The sequence below is a fragment of the Mytilus edulis genome, chromosome 7, assembly GCF_963676685.1.
Source record: "Mytilus edulis chromosome 7, xbMytEdul2.2, whole genome shotgun sequence".
Taxonomy (NCBI): Eukaryota; Metazoa; Mollusca; class Bivalvia; order Mytilida; family Mytilidae; genus Mytilus; species Mytilus edulis.
In genome coordinates, this window is record NC_092350.1 from 70,653,281 (window position 1) to 70,673,391 (window position 20,111).

The 20,111-nt window shown below is 30.1% G+C and overlaps 1 protein-coding gene across 1 annotated transcript in view; it reads right to left on the minus strand.

Moving 5' to 3' along the window:
• Positions 1 to 20,111, minus strand: part of LOC139482101 (uncharacterized) — a 52,094-nt gene that overhangs the window by 28,320 nt on the left and 3,663 nt on the right. The window contains exons 4-20 of the mRNA XM_071265764.1: positions 19,584 to 19,607; positions 17,739 to 17,762; positions 15,630 to 15,653; positions 14,430 to 14,453; positions 13,547 to 13,567; positions 12,443 to 12,466; positions 11,031 to 11,054; positions 10,006 to 10,032; positions 9,343 to 9,366; positions 8,253 to 8,276; positions 7,766 to 7,798; positions 6,451 to 6,471; positions 5,768 to 5,791; positions 4,668 to 4,691; positions 3,777 to 3,800; positions 2,626 to 2,649; positions 1,731 to 1,754 (exon numbers count right to left, since the gene is read on the minus strand). Coding sequence (XP_071121865.1) covers positions 1,731 to 1,754; positions 2,626 to 2,649; positions 3,777 to 3,800; positions 4,668 to 4,691; positions 5,768 to 5,791; positions 6,451 to 6,471; positions 7,766 to 7,798; positions 8,253 to 8,276; positions 9,343 to 9,366; positions 10,006 to 10,032; positions 11,031 to 11,054; positions 12,443 to 12,466; positions 13,547 to 13,567; positions 14,430 to 14,453; positions 15,630 to 15,653; positions 17,739 to 17,762; positions 19,584 to 19,607 — 414 coding nt within the window. The remainder of the gene's footprint in view (positions 1 to 1,730; positions 1,755 to 2,625; positions 2,650 to 3,776; positions 3,801 to 4,667; positions 4,692 to 5,767; positions 5,792 to 6,450; positions 6,472 to 7,765; positions 7,799 to 8,252; positions 8,277 to 9,342; positions 9,367 to 10,005; positions 10,033 to 11,030; positions 11,055 to 12,442; positions 12,467 to 13,546; positions 13,568 to 14,429; positions 14,454 to 15,629; positions 15,654 to 17,738; positions 17,763 to 19,583; positions 19,608 to 20,111) is intronic.

Consider the following 20,111-nt stretch of genomic DNA (forward strand, 5'->3'; position numbering starts at 1 on the left):
CAGACTCATACAAATATTGCCAGAAGGTTGAAACAAAATCACAGCAAACCAGATTTTGCTTACATCAAGATGCGCAATGTATTTTGGTAAGGCGAACACGGTAGCCTATCCCGCAATTTATCTGTCCATATCGTAAACTTTGAAAAGCAAACCGACTCATTTTAATGAACAGACAATTTAGGAGATAACTGTATTGTTTTTAAAGCTTGGCCTTCGTAAAACGTTTTAATGAAGCAAATTGATTTTACCTAGCGACGCGGAGCGGAGATAGGTAAACGGATATATGCCATATTAAAATCAAGTTTTACGAAGGCCAAGCTTAAAATACAATACAGTTATCTCCATTCTGATGCCACATATTAGAATAAATTTCATTTAATTAATATGTTGGCTTAAAAATGCAATTTTTATGCAATTTAATCCCGCTACAAATGTTTGCACCTGTTCTTAGTTAGGAATATGATGTACAGTAGTTGTCGTTTGTATATGTAATTTATACGTGTTTCTCGTTTCTCGATTTTTTATATACATTAGACCGTTGGTTTTCCCGTTTGAATGGTTTTACACTTGTAATTTTGGGGCCCTTTATAGCTTGTTGTTCGGTGTGAGCCAAGGCTCCGTGTTGAAGGCCGTACATTGACCTATAATGGTTTACTTTTTTAAATTGTAATTTGGATGGAGAGTTGTCTAAATTGGCACTCACACCACATCTTCCTATATCTAATAAATGAAAAACTCCGCGAAACTGTTGCATCGTCTTTAGCATCTAAACAATGTGACATCATATGTATACTCTGGATGACAAACATAAATACTAAACGTATTTTTACTTTTAGTACGCTTCAGAATGGTTTCAATATAGACAAACAGAAGATTTTGAGGCTCAGAATGTGACTATCTTGGTTTTTTATGGAGAAATTACCTACCCCCCCAAAAAAAATCGGAATTCAAAATGGTGGCTTTTTTAGTTACAGACTGGTAGAACCTGGAATCTCATCCCTCGAAATATTTGTCAACGTCCAATGAAAATTATCGTTACAAACAAATTGCATTAGAATTTCATTTAAGTGGTAAATTTTCGGGGTACGATATCTGATTCTTTATCTCAAAATAATTCACACCCCGAAAAGCCTTTTATCAGGAGGAATAACATAAGACCATATACTATGTCTATCCTTTACCAGTATTTTGATTTTATTATGGTTATATATTGGCATTATGTTCCTCTTGATATAATAAATGAAATGAAACACAAGCTTTCCTTTTGTCTGAAATACGTTCAAGAAAAATAAATAAGATCAAAATCGGGCTTGATTTAAATATCGAATGCCAATAAATCGTAAATATTCAAGCGCTCTACAAAAATAGTACGATGACAAATTAACGGATGGAGGCACGAATGAACAACAATTGATTATATATATCATGTCTCTCTTTCACCAGTGTTTTCTTTGTAAATATTCATGAATATATATTGTCATAATTTTCTCGCAAATATAAAACATGAATAGCAATGCAAACATTCATTTGGGAATTTTTTTCAAGAAAATTATTAAATCAGGCTTGAATACATTATTGAATGTTTGACATCTATCCACGGACAAAAATAATTCTTTCGACTTAGAATAAATTACGTGCATTTAAATAAAAGTATATATATACTTGTATCTTTCCAGCAATTACTAAAAATAAATCACATGGACTTAAAGCTTTTCAAAACATTTTCTTACCTCATCGAAACTTTTAAGTAAATCCTGTAAAAAAAGAAGACCTTTGCTCATGTTTTCGATTATCATTCAAATAATTATTGAGACTGTCGTTTGTTAATGTAATTCATAAGAGTTTGTAAGGGTATTTCTCTTTTCACGTTATATTTTTAGATTAGACCGTTAGTTTTCCTTTTTGGATGTTTTTTACTAATCATTTTGTAAGACCTGTATAGCTTGCTGTTCAATGTTAGCCAAGGCCCCGTGTTGAAGAGATATAACGGTTTACTTTGACAAATTCTGACTTGGATGCAGAGCTGTCTAATCGGCACTCATGCAACATCGTCTTATATCTATTGTCGTCATATTTAGATGTATCCAAATGCTTTGCATTTATAAAAAATCTGATTTTCCCAAAATTATGATTAAGAAATGACCTTTACATGTCCCCTGCAAATCAAATTAACTACAGTTTTAGGGGAAGGTTGAAATCTCCCAAATTATGTTCATACCAGCTGCATGTTTGCGCCTGTCCAAATTCAGGGGCCTATGACATTTGTGGATTAATTTGTCTGCCCATTGCTGCTCCTTAGTCTGGTCGTTATCTCTTTCACACATTTCTCATTTCCATTCTTAATTTCATATTTAATACTTTTTTCAAAACAACTCTCAATTATTTTTTTAGATAAATCAAGACGCTGTAAAAACATATAAAATAATTTGCTTTAGTTGTTTATAGTCATTGTAAACTCAATCATAACCCTTAAACAGCATCAGTGACAATCCCATTTGATCTGATCTATACTTTGATGATTTTGGGGAAAAAATAATGAATGGTTCACAAGTTTGTATTTCTCGAAACGTTAGAATTGGACACTTTCATACAACCTAGGAAATATACTTCGAATTAAAATCTTACCGAACTTTGCCTTGATCTGTGAAGCTGCAGAAAATGAAGACCTTTAGTATTTTGGTATACTGGGGTTTTAATTTTACGATGAAAATGTCCATCATTGTTGTAAGCATAATTGTCAGATTTAGATTCTTATAATAACTAAATTATAATTAACACATCAGCTTGAATTATCACATACACATCTTTCTTGAAAATCTTTCGTACTACATATCATTTTTTTTTTATTTTAATATTAAAAGATGCTCTAAATATAACATCCAAGCAGAAGCTGCCTTCTTAAATATTTCATTGTTAACGTATCAAGGGTCATAACTCATAGATTGCATAATACGTTACATAAACCACAATCTTCTTTGATTAGAAAACATATATATTCAAATTTGAAAAGAACTGATTAAAGGGTTTGCAAGTTTTTACACGACTCACGTCATAAAACGGTTTTTTCCATCAGCCAAGGGACATAACTTTTGAACAGAAAGAGTGAAATCAACTAACAAAGTAAATGATGGAGGAACAAAGACAATTTTGCATATGCCTATCCTATTCTAGTATTTTAGTTTATGAATGATAGTATAGTGTCATTTCTTTCACAAACTAACAGAATAATAGAAATGCGATCTAGAGTTTTGTAATGAATTACTTCAAATAGAATACACTAACTAATGCTTAATAAAATTGCTGAAAGTCTGTATTCTATCGACCGCCATGTGAACAAATTAATGAATTAGTTCGAAAATTTCTTATGAGCATTGCTATCGTATTGTATCTTTCTTTACAGTTTATAGACAAAAATACTTCACTAGACAAATAAATACATTACGTGTATGTTTCTTATACTACGTTAGTTTGATTGGCAAACAGCAATATCGCGTCTTTATAGAACTAACCTAATTTCACAATGAAATGTAACATTAATGATGACATAAGCTTCCACAATGATAAAACACGTGTTGTCATAATCCTAACAAGCATTTAATTATAAATATCGAATGCTTCTTTTTGTGATTTTATATTGTTGTATTAGCATTGACCGCGCGCACATTTTTAGAATGAAGCGCTTCATACAAAATGTAGTTCGGTCAACGATTTTACACCCCAATAAATTCACAAAAAAAGTATTCAGTTTTCAACTCAATTTTCAAGAGAAATCTTACCACACGCCGCCTTGTTCTCTTATCCTGCAAAAATGAAGGCAATATGTTTGTAAACAGGAAATTTAATTTTACGATTCCTCATTTTGTCGTTTTTAGGTTGTTGCAATATTTTATATATTATGTTTAATTCATGATTAACCAATAACCTTGAATGAACGTATTCAAGTTATATTAGCATTATTCTATAATCAAAGGAGACTTCTGTTACAATATTATCAGAATCTATAAACACTTCTGCAATCTAGATTTCTTCTTAAATTTTAATGTCACTAACAAAGCAATCAAGAATAATATTTCCGGAACAGCATAAATGTGAACTTGTACAATCACATTTGACCCCAATTTTAGTTTTTACGAAACTGCATTTTCATATTTGAAAAGAATTGATTAACCGGTTCGCAAGTTATAACACATACACGTTAGAAAGCCCTTTGGTCAATTAAAAAATCAACGCGACTCATGATCTAAAAAAAAGAGTTGAAAGAAAATCGAAGTGGAAGAAATATAGATTAGTCAATATAAATACCACCAAAGCCGGATATATTCCGGTGATCAGCTAAATTCTATTGTGATCAATCAAGCAGATGAATAGAGAAATAAAACAAACCATATAACGTGTCGCCTTTCACAGGTTTTTTAAGTATTCATAATTAAATATTGTCATTATATAATGAAAAGAATTATAAGCTAAAAAAAAAATAGATGAATTGAATCTGGAAAAATTATATTCGAACTAATGCTCAATTGAAGCATTATATTTTTAAACTCAATCAACCGTCGTACGAAAACCGGTCGGATCAAAATACGTAATCTGCCTTACAAAACAAGAGTAAGTTTTAGTATAGTTCACGGACAACAATTCATCAATTTACTTCTGAGAAGAAATCTTACCACATGCTTCTTTGTATTCCTATCCTGCAAACAAATAACACAGGAGTTAAAAACAAATTTACAAAAATTAGCTCAGATTTGTTTTAAGGAAGACTCGTTTGAAAGTACTACCAGAAGCTGTTATCAATATCAAAACGCTTTTTGCTTACATATTTATAGTATATTTATAGCTATTAAGGATCATATCTTCTGAACAGCATACGTGAGAATTAGAATATATCTTTTAACCTCTATTTTGAATTCGGAAACAACATATTTAATAAATTTGAACAATTGATTACATGCTTCGCAAATTATCTACACCGAAATGTCAAAATGCGTTCTTTACAACCAACAAAGGGAATTAACTCGTGACTAGGAAAGTGGACAGAAAAATCAAAGTTAAAGAAAACTAACATTAAGCCATAAAAATACAATTAAAAACAAAATTAAGTTTTGGGTGCTTTGTCAGAAATAGTAACAAAAAGAGAATTATAATAGTAATGAACTTATTTTATCATTCAATAATAATTAAAAAATATCTCACATTTTCCATCTAAAAATGTTCTTTTTGCTATACTTGTATTACAGTTTGAAGCCTGAAAAGGCCTAGTATTTTTACTCGCGCCCCCGGGAACATATATATGACGTCACATTATTAAGTTGCAAAGACGATATCATCATTTTGTAGAATTTTCGTTTTATGAAATATTACATAAAAGCATATCTTAAATGGACTGATTTGCCTATTTTACAATAGAGATAACTGTGTGGTATATGAAGCTTGGCATACATGGTCGAATAAATAAGATACGCGCTACCCGGAAGAGCCAATTTTGTGTATTGACACGTTTGCTCTAAAATCATATACACTTTGATTATGCGGGTTTTCGATATATTGGTCGCCATATTAGAAGTATCATTGTTGTATCCATAATGTCATATTCAGATTATTCGAATATCATTAAATATTTAAAGTGAATTTCCTCTAAATCTTGATTAACGAGTGAGATTGGTGTATTACGTTTTAATCTTTTTTTTGGTAACTTCCAAACAAAATCAGATTCTTTTTAAAGGAATATAAGACTACATTGGCGAATAAAGTATTTTGTTATTCTTACCACATTTCGCCTTGTATCCTTATCCTGCAAAAATAAAGACAATTTATCAGGTTTGAATACTGAAGTTGATACATTGTTCGTATTGATATGCATCTGGCCTTTGTAAGTCTTGAATAATCTTTAATTTTAGTTTTTTGTGTATATTTCGGAGTTTAGTATGACTCCTAAACATTTTTGTTTAGGGTCCAGCTAAAGCACGAATCCGGGTGAGGGAGTTTCTCGCTGCATTGAAAACCCATTGGTGGCCTGCGGTTGTTGTCGCTCTTTGGTCGAATTGCTGTATCTTTGACATATTCCCCATTTCCAATTTCAATTTTATTTATCTTTGTTTTAGAGATGATGTCGTGTTTAGATTGTTCTCATATATTTAAATATTGAAGCTGATCAAACGTATTAAGGCTATATTTTCTGCAAATAATGATTTACCTATAACCTTGGTCTATTAAATGCCAATTATATTTGTGAAAGTTTAAACTGCTATTAGAATATAACAATACGATGTTCAAATGAGACCAAGCCATATGTTGCTAATAGTTAAGTGCCCTGGGTTAAGCTATAAAGGTTTATTACTCATTTACAGCATAAGTGAAGTTTGACAAAACTACATTTAAAAATTGTCAATGGATTTTGTATGGTTATGAAATACTACGCATGAGAGTTCATCTTAAATAAGAACATTTTACCTCATCCGAACTTGACAGATCCTGCAAAAATAAAAGAAAGAAAACAGTTTACGATCAATATTTTTGAAAACATGTATTCAAACCATACATCAGATATAGTTTGACTTCTTAGACGAATTCTTACAGAATGCTGCTTTGCCTTGTTATCTCAATAAAAACAGAAGATAATTTATTACCAAATTTTTTTACAGGACTGGTATATTTGTGACGATTATGCCCATTAATGTTGTAATAGAACAGAAATGGATATGGGGGAATTAATCCATGCCAACAAAAAAATCATTCAATGAACACTAATAAACACAAAATGGGAAAGAAACGGTGCTTTCATTGCTGTTCTTTATCCCAAAGTCATTTTTATTTTATCTACAAATTATGGACAGTGATACATCAGATTACAATTGAATTTTGAAAAAAAATCCTACCTGATCCGAGCATTTCTCTAAAACGGCAAAAAAAAAATTTTGTAACATGTTTGTTTACTGGAGCTTGTATATTAAAACTTGTTGTAGATATCATAACATTTATAAATTGGTCAAAACACTTTACTAATTGAAGTTAATTAAGTCTTTTTTTCTTCAAAAAAATACAAAACTATAATCAACCTATAGCCTTAAATTATCAATAAAAATTTGTATTTGGTAATTTTTAATCAAATAAGACCCTCTTCTTAGAGGTTTAGGATGTAGCTGTTTATAATGAAAACAATATTCATAGTTGTTGCAGGAATTATTTCATATTTTGGTTATTCCTATATCTATAAATATGGAGTGTGAATACATCTTACTTTTCTCCTAACAAAAACAAACCCTTTATCCATTATAACAAGTACCAATTATAATCAATTATAACCAAAACAACTCGAAAGATGTTTTTTTTTTTTAATATTACCGTAAGGTTTTAAAATGACAGCAATCCAGACACCTAATAATATGGTTATCTTTACCGGTGTTTTGATACAATAATGATGATATTTTGTCACTAAGTTACTCTTGATATAACGAATGAATAGAACTGCAAGCTGTTGTTTTGCCTAAAATTCGTGCACGAAAATAAGGTGTGATTTTAATTTTAATATTGAATGCCACTAAAAATAACTGCAAATAACAGGCGCTATAGATTTAATTCAAGAAAACTATATTAAATTATGCTTGATTAAAAAATTGATCTACCTTCGGAATAAAGTAAATTCGTCCGACTCAAAATAAGTCACATGCATTTCAAAACGAGAATACTATACACTGGTATCTTTTTATGCAATCTCAAAAACAAAAATACATAACATCACAATTCACGTTTCAAGCGAAATTCTTACCTTTTTCAAACTTCTGTTTAAATCCTTTAAATCCTGCAAAAGAAAAGGAAGACATATTATCGTGTTAAGATTTTATGTATAGTTGTAAGCTTGATGTCATATCTAATGTTCCAATACATTAAGCTAATAAAATATGTTTTTACACCAACAAATTGAGGGTTAATTATAACTTAGACTTATCCCATACAAATCTTATTTTGCAATTGTTCAAAACAACAATAAACCTTTTTTTTTTAAACAAGTTTATGTAAAAATTACAACGAACAAAATATCATTTACATTGTTACATTATCAAAGCACTGAAATGTCACAACTGACCAACAGCATACCTTTAAACGAAACAATCACATGTGCTCACTATTGTGGGAATGTTTATATTACAAGTTAAAATAGAATTGCCTGAATGCTTTGCAAGCGATAACACAGAAACGTTATGATTTGCTACTTTCAAACAAGCCATAACATTACTTTGAAGTAAAAATCTTACCAAACTCTGCCTTGCCTTGTAATTCTGTAAACAAGAAAGAGGACATTTTATCATGTTTGTATTTAGGGTTGTAATATTTTGACAACATATAACACGTATACCAAATGTAACAACTTTTCAATCTCTAACAGACTTGGGGCATTGTTATTCAACCAAAACTATACATATTAGCCTGACTTTATGTCTCTACATGACTTTCCCCCATGGATTTCGTACTTATTCACATTTAATAGATAAATCAAGTGACTTTTGAAAAGATAAAAGATTAAAAAATAACGACTTATCTTCAAAATTAATTTTCTGAAATATTCGATCAATTACTTACTTTAATTTGTGTTTTAAAAAAAATGAATAAAAAACTGAACATATTTTCAAACATTTACTTTCTTTACGTTTTCTTCACTCATGTCATTACTGATGAACTTGGTTATTAAGACATTTGACCAGAGTAGGAAGTTGTCTAAATGAATGAGTTTGGTTTTTTTTCAGGGGGGGGGACTAAATTTGCACTTTCACACTCTTTCTCAGTTTGAATTGAGACACTACTACTAAACCACGAAATAATTATTTAAATGATTCGCAAGTTGTTTCACGAAAAATCATACAGTAATTTCCATCAATAAAGGAACATAACTCTACATCGGGAATGTTAAAATCGACATATATTATAAAAAAAAAAGCAAAACAGATACCATACAAAACCAGATATGGTCGGATGCTCTATAAAAGGGGAATAACACATAAGTGTTAATATGCTCATCTTTTACCAGTGTTTTAAAAGAAAATTAAAATATTATTGTTTTGTCATTTCCATCCCTTAAAATGATAACAACTTGTTATAAAATTCATTATTTTGCGCTTGATATAACAGATGAATATAAAAACAAGCTACAGTTTTGTTTATAAAAAAGTTAAAAACAATATATAAAGATTTAAGTAACATATTGATTGCCTGACTTCTACCGACTGGAAATCAATCAGATTAAACATGTGCTATGTAGATTTCAAACAAAACATATCTTTATATCTTTCTGTATTTTATAGACAATAATGCATCACTTAATAATTGACTTTTCATGAGAAATCTTACAACTCGCCGCCTTGGTTTGTTATCCTGCAAAATAAAAGAGATTGTTTTATGTTTGTAATATTTTACATTTTAAATATATTGGAAAATAAAGTACAATTTATTTTATGCGTTGCAATGAATTTTCGGGATTACTTTTACTATTAAGATAAAAAGACCTCAAAATTGATTTGTTAAACAATATATTTCGCAAGTTATCACACTGAAACGTCGTAAAGTGACATTTCCAATCATCCAGGAAAGCGGGCAGAAACTCGAATTTAAAGAACACTAGAATAAGGAGTTTGGCCATACGGATTTCACAAAAAAACAACAGATATATATGTGGGTACTTTGGAAGATATAACAGTGGAATCAACTAACAGAAAGATGGGCAGATGAACACGTTATACCAAATACTTAATTATATATTAATGACGCAACATTGTCTTTACTTTAATTTTGATAAAATATATGAACAGAAATACAAGTATTGATTTGTATGAAATAACTGCACGGATGATAAGTGTTAATGATTAATCAAAAGATCAAGTGTTTGACCTCTACAGAATGACCTAAGTTCATTGGACTCAAAATATGTTTTGTATATTTCGTAACAATGATACTGTACATTTTGTAGACAACAATACTTCACATGACAAATATTTTTTTAGAAAAATATTTTACCTCATACACACTTTGAAGTAGTACATCCTGCAAAAGAAAAAAGATGTCTTATCAGCATTAGAATAGATGTATTTTTACGATTAATATGCTTCAGAAATAAAACGATAATTCAATAAAACGTGCAAGCCTGATATACACGATGCTTTTTTTGTAGTTTTAAAACAACATCAGATTGTTTTCCTTAGATAATAAGAATGTTTAAATATCACTGCAAACCAAATGTTTCTTTCATTTATCATTTTCATTGTTAAGGCAATCAAGGATCATAACTCTTGAAGAACATCCGACTCAATTGTAATATTTAATGTCGACCACTACCAAATTCGATCTTTATGTCATATTATGAATACTAAACACTTGCACCTTTCTATACAGGTTATAGACAATAAAACTATACACTTATATTCGTCTTAGATGCATCGTTTTTTTTATTAGATGTTAGTGGCTTTGAACTACCTGTCAGTTAACTTCGAGTACTCACAGATCTGCACCTAGTGTCTTTTTGTTGTTGTGATGTACAGGTTCCCGGCCACGTCCGCTTGTATTTTTGTCCATTTGATGAGTTAAGCCTTTTTCAACTGATTTTTATAGTTCGTTCTTATGTTGTACTGTTATACCACTGTCCCAGGTTAGGGGAGGGTTAGGATCCCGCTAATATGTTTAACCCCGCCACGATATGTATGTATGTGCCTGTCCCAAGTCAGGAGCCTGTAATTCAGTGGTTGTCGTTTGTTTATGCGTTACATATTTGTTTTTCGTTCAATTTTTGTACATAAATAAGGCCGTTAGTTTTCTCGTTTGAAATGTTTTACATTGTCATTTCGGGGCCTTCTATAGCTGTATGGACTTTGCTCATTGTTGAAGGCCGTACTGTGTGACCTATAGTTGTTAATTTCTTTGTCATTTTGGACTCTTGTGGAGAGTTGTCTCATTGGTAATCATGCCACATCTTCTTTTTTGTATTGTATATAATTTTTAGACAACACTTCATCAACAGAAAATTACTCTAAAGAAAAAAATCTTACCGATAACCGTTTTGAATCGTTATTCTGAAAAAAGAACAAACAATTAGTTTTGAATACAAAGATTGTCATTTACGTATATATGCATCATTGTTATAGATATGATGTCATATTTAGATTTTTCTAGTATGTTTAAATATTGAATACGTTTATCAAAAGTGTTTAATCTGTGTTTTCTGCATGTAACTACCAATCTATAACCTTGACCTATTAAATACAAATTATATTTGATAATGTTCAAATGATTTTAAAGTGCTTTTGGAATATAACAAGATAAACTGCTTTTTTAATATAACAAGATAAACTGCTTTTTAATATAACAAGATCAACTGCTTTTTAATATAACAAGATAAACTGCTTTTTAATATAACAAGATAAACTGCTTTTTCAAATGACACAAAATCATGTGTTGCTTACATTTTTAGTACCCTTGGTAGAGCAAATCAAGATTCATAAATCATTAACAGCATTTGTGACAATAAGCACAATTACATTTTACCTCAATTTCGATTTGAGAAAGTATTTAAAAATTTGCAAGTAATTTTTTGAAAGATTAGCAAATATTTTACAAGAAAATTAACTTTTAAGATAAAAATCTTACTGCGTCCAAAGTTGGTTTATTCCGCAAAAGAAAATGAAAACATTTTAGCATCATTATGTCAGAAAACAAAAGTTGTGATTTTACGTTGAATATTGTCATCATTGTTGTAGCCATGATGTTGAATTTGAATTACGTTTCTATAGATATTGAAAGTTTATACATCGTGCTTCATTTTCCAAATTATTATTGACAAAATCACCTTTATTTGTCACACATATACATGTATATTATATTTGATGTATCAAGACGTTGTAAAAATGACCCCTAACCAAAATACTCTTTTTTTATGTTATTGTCAATTCATGCAAAGTTCATGAATAGTGTACAGCAAAAGAGAAACTCTGCATAATTACATTTGACCTTGATTGTGATTAATAGAACTACATATAATAATCAGTTACTCTATTGTTTCCGGTAAGGGTGAAGGTTAGTACCTATCAAAACGTTTAAACCCGATGCATTTGTTTGCACCTTTAGTGATCGTCATTGGTTGTCGTTTGTTGAAGGTGTTCATAAGAGTATCTTATTTTTCGTTTTTTTATATAGATTAGAACGTTGGTTTTCCCATTTGAACGGTTTTACACTGGTCATTTTTGGGGCTCTTAATATCTTATCGTTCGGTGTGACCCAATGCTCCGTGTTCAAGACCGTACTTTGACCGTTAATGGTTTTTCTTTTATAAATTGTAACTTTAAAGGAGAGTTGTCTCATTGGCACTCATACTACATTTTCTGATATCTATATACAATTGCATCTTTCTGTACATAGACAACCATACATCACATGTCATTTAAATTTCGAAAATAAATCTTACTATTTTCTGCACTGCTTTTTTATCCTGCAAAATAAAACAAAATTAATCTCAAGTTTACAAACATGAGTTTAAATTTTACGATGAATATGTCTATCGTTATGTTTATAGAAAGAAAAAAAGGAGATTGGGTATGCATCTATGACAAAAAGTCCTTACATGCACATCAATAAACAATAAATTAGGATAGGACAGCGCTTCCCTTGCTGTTCTTTGTCTTAAAGTCCTTGCATTTTCTCTACAAATTATGGACAGAAATACATTGCATGATCATTTATCATGTTTGTTTACATGATTTATGTTATTTAAACGATGATAATTTGTTCCAAAAACTTTTAAAAGTTGATGAAAGTTTTTGTTCTGTCCTAAAACTAGATTAAAGTTTTTTAAGGGAAGTAAACTAGATTGAAATTTTTATGGAAATTTGAAATTGAGGAAAGGCAATATATATAGCCATGCAAAGCGGATATATTCATGTTTTCTGGACAAGTGGTCAGCTAAAAAAAAGATGAACGAAAAACATCAGATACCATATAGCATGTCCATCCATCGTCAGTATTTTATTGTGACATTATTTGCCATTACTATATCCTCTCAAAATGGCAAATGAGCAGAAATACAATCTATAGTTTTGTTTGAAATAATGTAAAGAAATATTATTTAATCAGAATATTAAAGGTCTGACATCTACTGACCATTCATGAAATTGTATTGGCCTGTAAACAGGCGATGTGCATTTCAAAACAAGAATAGTATACGCTTGTTTCTTTCTATACACATGAAAATTGTACAACAGATACCATACGTATGTATATCCGTAACCAGTGTTTTGAAATAATTGTGATGATATATTGTGTTTAATGTTTCTCTTAATAAAAAACATAGAAATACTATTAAAGTTTTGTGTGAAATTAGTTCAAAAAACTTCTTTTCCCTTAAGGCTTTTTTAGAAGATTGAATGGCCTCTACATGCCGACTTCAAGAAATAGAACTCAAAACTTGTTAGGTGTATTGGAGAATAATAATACTTAGACTTGTATCTTTTTGTTCATTAAAGTCAAGAATACATCACATAACAACATTTCATTTTTAAGTAGAAATTCTTACATCCAACAAACTTGCAATATCCTGCAAATGAACAAGAAGATATTTATTAGCGTCATGTTTGAAACATTTATTGAGTCGATGTATTGTTAATAGTTCATTTTAAAATTGAATTGAATTCAGTGAATTTTACGAAAAACTAAGGCATAGATCACCTTAGCCGTATTTGGCACAACTTTTTGGAATTTTGGATCCTGAATGTTCTTCAACTTTGTTTGGCTTTATAAATATTTTGATATGAGCGTCACTGATGAGTCTCATGTTGACGAAACGCGCGTCTGGCGTATTAAATTATAATCCTGGTACCTTTGATAACTATATACCAATTAGTCTTTTTGTAATCTAGATCTACGTTTTAGTATGTTATTTGTGAAATATGAGAATTTGATACAAATCGGTGAGCATAATATCAACAGTTTTTGCCCCTTTAAGATATTTACGATAATATATTGTTATTTTTTTCTCACCACATAACAAAATAACTGAAATGCAAGGTATTGTTTTGTTTGGAAATAAGTTGTTCAGAAAAATATATATTAACTAAAAAATAAATGGTTGTTTGATTGTTTGACCTACATGTATACAGACCGACTTATAAAAAAAGGTTTGACTATAAAGATGTTATGTGAACTTTTAAGATATTATACTATATAATTCGCCTTTTCAGAATCTAAAGAACTGTACATGTGAGTAATCTCATTGTCCGTACACCAAAATGAAAATAACGTTATGACATTGGATGGATTTCCATTGTTTAGAACGTATTGATCCAATCCCAACGTTCTGGTGCACGCTTTTGAAAATATTACCAAGAATGCATTAGATTCTGAAACGGCGATTTGTATACAGAGCATAACACCAAACAATTGAGTGAAGAACAACTTACATCACACACACTTGCTGCTATATCCTGCAAAATAAAAAGAAAACATTTTAGCATCATTATGTTTGAATACAGGAGCTGTCATTTTAAAATCATCAATCAGCATGGTGTCATATTTGGATTGTTCTAATGTCTTCAGATGATCATCGCTGGTTTTTGGTGGGGTTCGTGTTGCTTGGTCTTTAGTTTTCTATGTTGTGTCTTGTGCGCTATTATTTGTCTGTTTGTCTTTTTATTTTTTAGCCATGAGTTTGACTGTCCCTCTGGTATCTTTCACCCCTCTTTTGTAAAGACCACATCTCTACTTTCACCAAATTATGGTTTACCAATAGCCTTGATTATCACGTACCAAATATATTGGAAATTTTTTTAACGACTAAATATATATGTTTTTAATATATACGACTCTGTTGAAATGACAACAACCCACACGTTGCTAAAATTTTAATTTTTAATTGTTAAAACATTAAAAAATCATAACTCCTTTTTAAGTCATGAAGTAAAATTGGCACAGTTCTATTTTACCTTCATTTAGATTTGGGAAATTGACAAAAAAATAATTGAATGTTTACTAAGTTATCAACAAAATGATCTATGAAATTCTTTTCAATCAAACGTGGAACATAACTCTTGATCCGAAAAGGGGGATAGGAAAATCAAAGTTGAAGAAAACTAAGATAAGGCAATACAAAGTCCCTCAATACTCAGATATACTCAGGTACACTTGAAAAATAGTAGTTTGATCAATTTACAGAAGGAAGGATAGTGGAAGAACAGATATTATAAATGTCTTGTCTTTTCAAGTTTTTTTTAATATTAAATGAGTAAGTAATGGTCATTACTTTCCTTTAGGAACAACAAATGAGAAAAAAAATGCAATCTATTGTTTTTGTGTAATAATATTAATTAAATTCAACTCTTCAACTTCGTGCTTTATTTAGCCTTTTAAACTTTTTTGGATTCGAGCATCACTGATGAGTCTTTTTTAGACGACACGCGCGTCTAGCGTAATAAAAAAAATTAATCCTGGTTTCTATGATGAGTTAATGTTGTAATAGTTATGGCTTTATTAAAGTATATGATGTTTCATTTATGAAAATCCGTTCAACTCAAATATGCCATGTTTATTTCAATACATCTTTCGTTACAGTTCATAAATAACAATGCATCACATGTCAATTCACTTTTAAAACGAAATCTTACCAAATTCCTTCTTTTACTATTATCCTGCAAAAAATAAGACAAATGATCATGTTGTTATACAATGTCAACGCAATTCATTTCAATCTTTATTGCTATAACAACAACATATTTATAGTATGTGACACGACATAACAAAATAAAAATAGACAATAACAACAAGATCATTAATAAAAGTAAATATCTCAGAAGTTAAAGAAAGCTAAGATTAAGCTTTACGATTATCACCAGACATATTATATATCCAAGAGTTAAAGCAAAATGGCATGTAATCAACATACAGAGATTAATAAACGAACCGCGAACAGATATTACTTGATTTATTTCACTTGACTTGGCGGAGTTTAATCAGTTCGCTTATTTAAGACCAGTCCATCTGAACACAAATGTGTCGGGGTAAACTCATTAATTAAATGTCAAGTTATTCGTCCAAAATCATAAACTCAGTTCATTTTTATATCCGTTTGGTGACACTGATAGGTGATTAGGAATCAGTTACAATTATAACGGCCATCATCCTTATCACGCATGTCTTCAAATAGACTGGCCTTATGCAAATTAAAACGTAAGATCTGCCCGATCAATTGAAATAACATTAGTAATACTATATAACATGTCTATTGTTTTCATTGTTTAAATTAAGTCATCATAATAGACACTCATTGTTTTACTCAATATAATGTATGAATAGAAATGTAAGCTATCGTTTTGTACGAAATTTGTTCGAAGAAAGTATAATAACTGAGGCTGAAATAAAAAAAAAACTGATTTTTTTAACTTCTACCGACCATATTTTCATGTCAGTATTGTAGTTTAGGCTACTTGGTTATTGATACGATCAGGACTAACAGTCCGTCATCAGAGGCATTGACCGAGTGGTAAAAATAACATAAACGATACTAATTAGCATGTTTATCGATTGTAAAAGAAATTCATAATATCTAATAAAATTTGTAGATTTAGCTAACAAAGTCCTTATATTTGTATAAAGTAACATTCGTTTATCGTGGAAAATTGTTTCAATGTTAAATAAGCTACAACTAAAAATTGCTTGCTAGTCACTCTCTGTGATTAATATTAGATAAATCTGCTTAATTTCCCAATTAATCTATCATGAACGGGAGATATATATTTCGACTTTCATTTATAGTCTTTTTCAATAATGATGAACGGTTCTTTATATTGGTATGTAATCATTTAAACGTTACAAATTTATGAAATTATATTCGTACATCAATGTCTTTGATACACCAATAACAAAAACTGAAATCTATTGAGTTAATCATTTTGTAATTATTCAAAATTAAATCAGAAACCTATACCTACTTATAAAAAAATGAACCTGTTAAAGGGAGACAATCCCACATTGACCTTTTCGAATCTAAGCATAATGCAAAGGAATGTCACTCTTGTATACAAATGGCACATAAATATAATTAATTAACTGTGCATTCATGCTCCACCTTCAATGAAGATATTCTACATTATTAATATAACCAAAAGTTGTTAATCTATAGGATAATGAAGACTAATGTAAGCTAACCCAATGTAAAATATATTTCTTTGAAATTTTTTAAAACTAACTCAGAAAAATGCTCGAGCCACTTGACTTTCATAGCTCATAAGTAACGTTTTTACACAATATTTTAATAAAGTAGTTAAAGATTATTTGCTTCTCAAAGTGTAAGACGCAATAAAAATCGTATGATTGCATCAACTTACCCAATTACAGATTTAATTAATTCCTGAACATTTCGACATAGTTTGTTTATCTTTATCAATACCGGTTATAAACAAATCACAAGTACATGTTAAGATCCGACTAAATACCTATATCCTGATACCGTCAGGGAAATAGGCTATTAACTAATTTAAATACAAAAGATACGCATTTCGACAGTCATTTGCTCTACGACGATGATCGAGTTCAAAATAAATAAATATCCAGCCCTTATACAAAGTTTACACAAAGACCACAAAGAGTAGCCTAATCTTGAACAAAATAATGTGCATTTCAAAACAAGATTACTAAATTGTTTTTGTTTTTAATAATTTTTGTTTACAAATTATAGACAAACATACATTAAATGAATTAAGGGAGGAAACACTTACTTCATCGGAACTATTCTTTGAATCCTGCAAAAGAAAAAGAAAAACATTTCGTTATGTTTATAAACAGTAGTTGCTATTTCTACGAGCAATATTCTATTGTTTGGCTTTGGGCGTTTCTGATGAAGATTAATCCAAATAAAGCGCTTGTGACGCATGAAATTATTATCGTGTTGTTTTCAATTTTTTCATCACTTGGTCGATACCTCTGCTGGTGGACTTTCAGTCCCCGAGGGTATAATCAGCTCAGTAGTCAGGACTTCGGTACTTATATAATTTATAACAAACCTTTCTAAAATTGTCCGTTTATAATTTTTTAAATTATAAAGAAACCAAGGTTTCAACTCCTTCAAGCAAAGTTGGCCTTAGATGAATTTGGCTATTTGTTTTAGGTATTTTTGTCATATAGCTATTCAACTGTTTCAGTACTTTTGAGCGTTCCTGAACAAGGTAAATCAAGAAAAGTGCTCCGGACGAATGCAATTGTTAAACGTGTTTTTTTCATTTTTTTACTAGTCATTATTGCAGTCAAAATATCACATCTAGATTATTCCATAACTTTCAATGTTAAAGTTGTGGAACTCTTTTTTTTAAACTGTGGTATCTTCATAATTATCTTGTCTGAGCACATACCAATTTCATAGTTTTACAAAAATAAGAGGCTTCTTTTTTCCGATTTAACAAGACGATGTTAAAATGACAGCAAACAATATTTTACTCACAACTGTTCAAATGTCATTATAAAAGCAATCAAAGGTCAAATCTTCTGAACAGTATGAGTGGAAATATGCTGAGAAACATTTGATCTCCATTTTTAATTGAGAACGTACTTTTATAGAGGATTGACTGAATGGTCCGCAAGTTATTACAACTAAACGTCACAGAGAGCGATTTAAATACAACAATGTGACCTACCGAAGTAGACTATTTACCGGGTTGGTAATAACATGAAAAACACGACAGGTGTCACATGTGGAGCAGGATCTGTCTACCCTTCCGGAGCACTTGTGTGATCACCCCCAGTTTTTGGTGGGGCCCGTGTGCTTAAGTTTTGGTTTTCTATGTTGTGACTTGTGTACTATTATTTGTCTGTTTGTCTTTTCTTTTTTAGCCATGACGTTTTCAGTTTATTTTCTATTTATGAGTTTGAATGTCCATCTAGTAACTTTTGACCCTCTTTTAAATGAAAATTGAACTAAACTTGTCAAAGGAAATTGATATTAGACAATAAAAATACCACAACAAAACCGGATGTATTCCAGTGATCTAAACAAATGTAGGGTGAAGGGTGATCAACAAGCTAATGGACGAAGCAACAACACATCTTATTCTTTTTTATTTTTCTTATCTTCACCAGTGTTTTAAATATAAAATTGATAAGATATCGTCATTAAATGTCTCTCTTTATGTTATTAAACAAATGAATAGAAATGAAAGCTATGGTTTTGTGTGAAATCAGTAAAAGAAAAAACAATATAAACTTAAACGTTATTGTAGATTCATTATTATTCGTTGGATACCAATTTTCGTGGATTTCGTGGTATGCCAGGAACCGCGTATTCAAATTTCCAATGAATTACAAATTTTGTATAGGAAATTATGAAGATTTTTGAAAAACCACGAAATCCAATTAATATATCCACAAAAATACAAGTTCTCCTTAATCCACGAAAACTGGACCTACGAAAATAAAATAAATCCACCGTATCATGTTTATTAAGATATTTAATATTTGACCACTACCGACCGACATGTCTGTCTCAAGATATGTTATTTGCATTTAAAAACAAATTAACTTTCTTTACAAATTAAAGCCAGCAATATATCACATGACAAGTTAATTATTACCTCATCCGAACTTGACTTTTTACCCTGAAATAAAAAACAAGACATTTTGTCATGTTTCTATAGAGGAGTTTTATTTTAACGAAAAACATTTTAATCAGTGCTGTTGACATTATGGTATACTCAAATTGTTTCTGAAACTTTATATACTTAGGAATAAAATATTGCTTTTTTTAACAAAACCATGGTCTACCTAAAACCTTCAATTATTACAAAGCGAATTAACCTGATAGTTCTTAACAAGAGTGCACACGTTTATATGAATCGCCTGCTTAAGGAAAGGCATTTGTATTTTGAGAGTTTTAAACATAAAGATTTATCGACAAGTATCACATTAACTTAAATTTTTTTTTAAATTTAGGACTATGAGGCAAAGGTCATATAAATCCTGTCAGGCAGACATGTACTTTTGCTTAAGGTAATTAAAAAACACACCAAAACACACAAAAAAATCGTTGACCAATGATCTATGAAAATGAGATCTATGTTATATTATACTTAAATGTACATGTACAACTTACAAACATTATA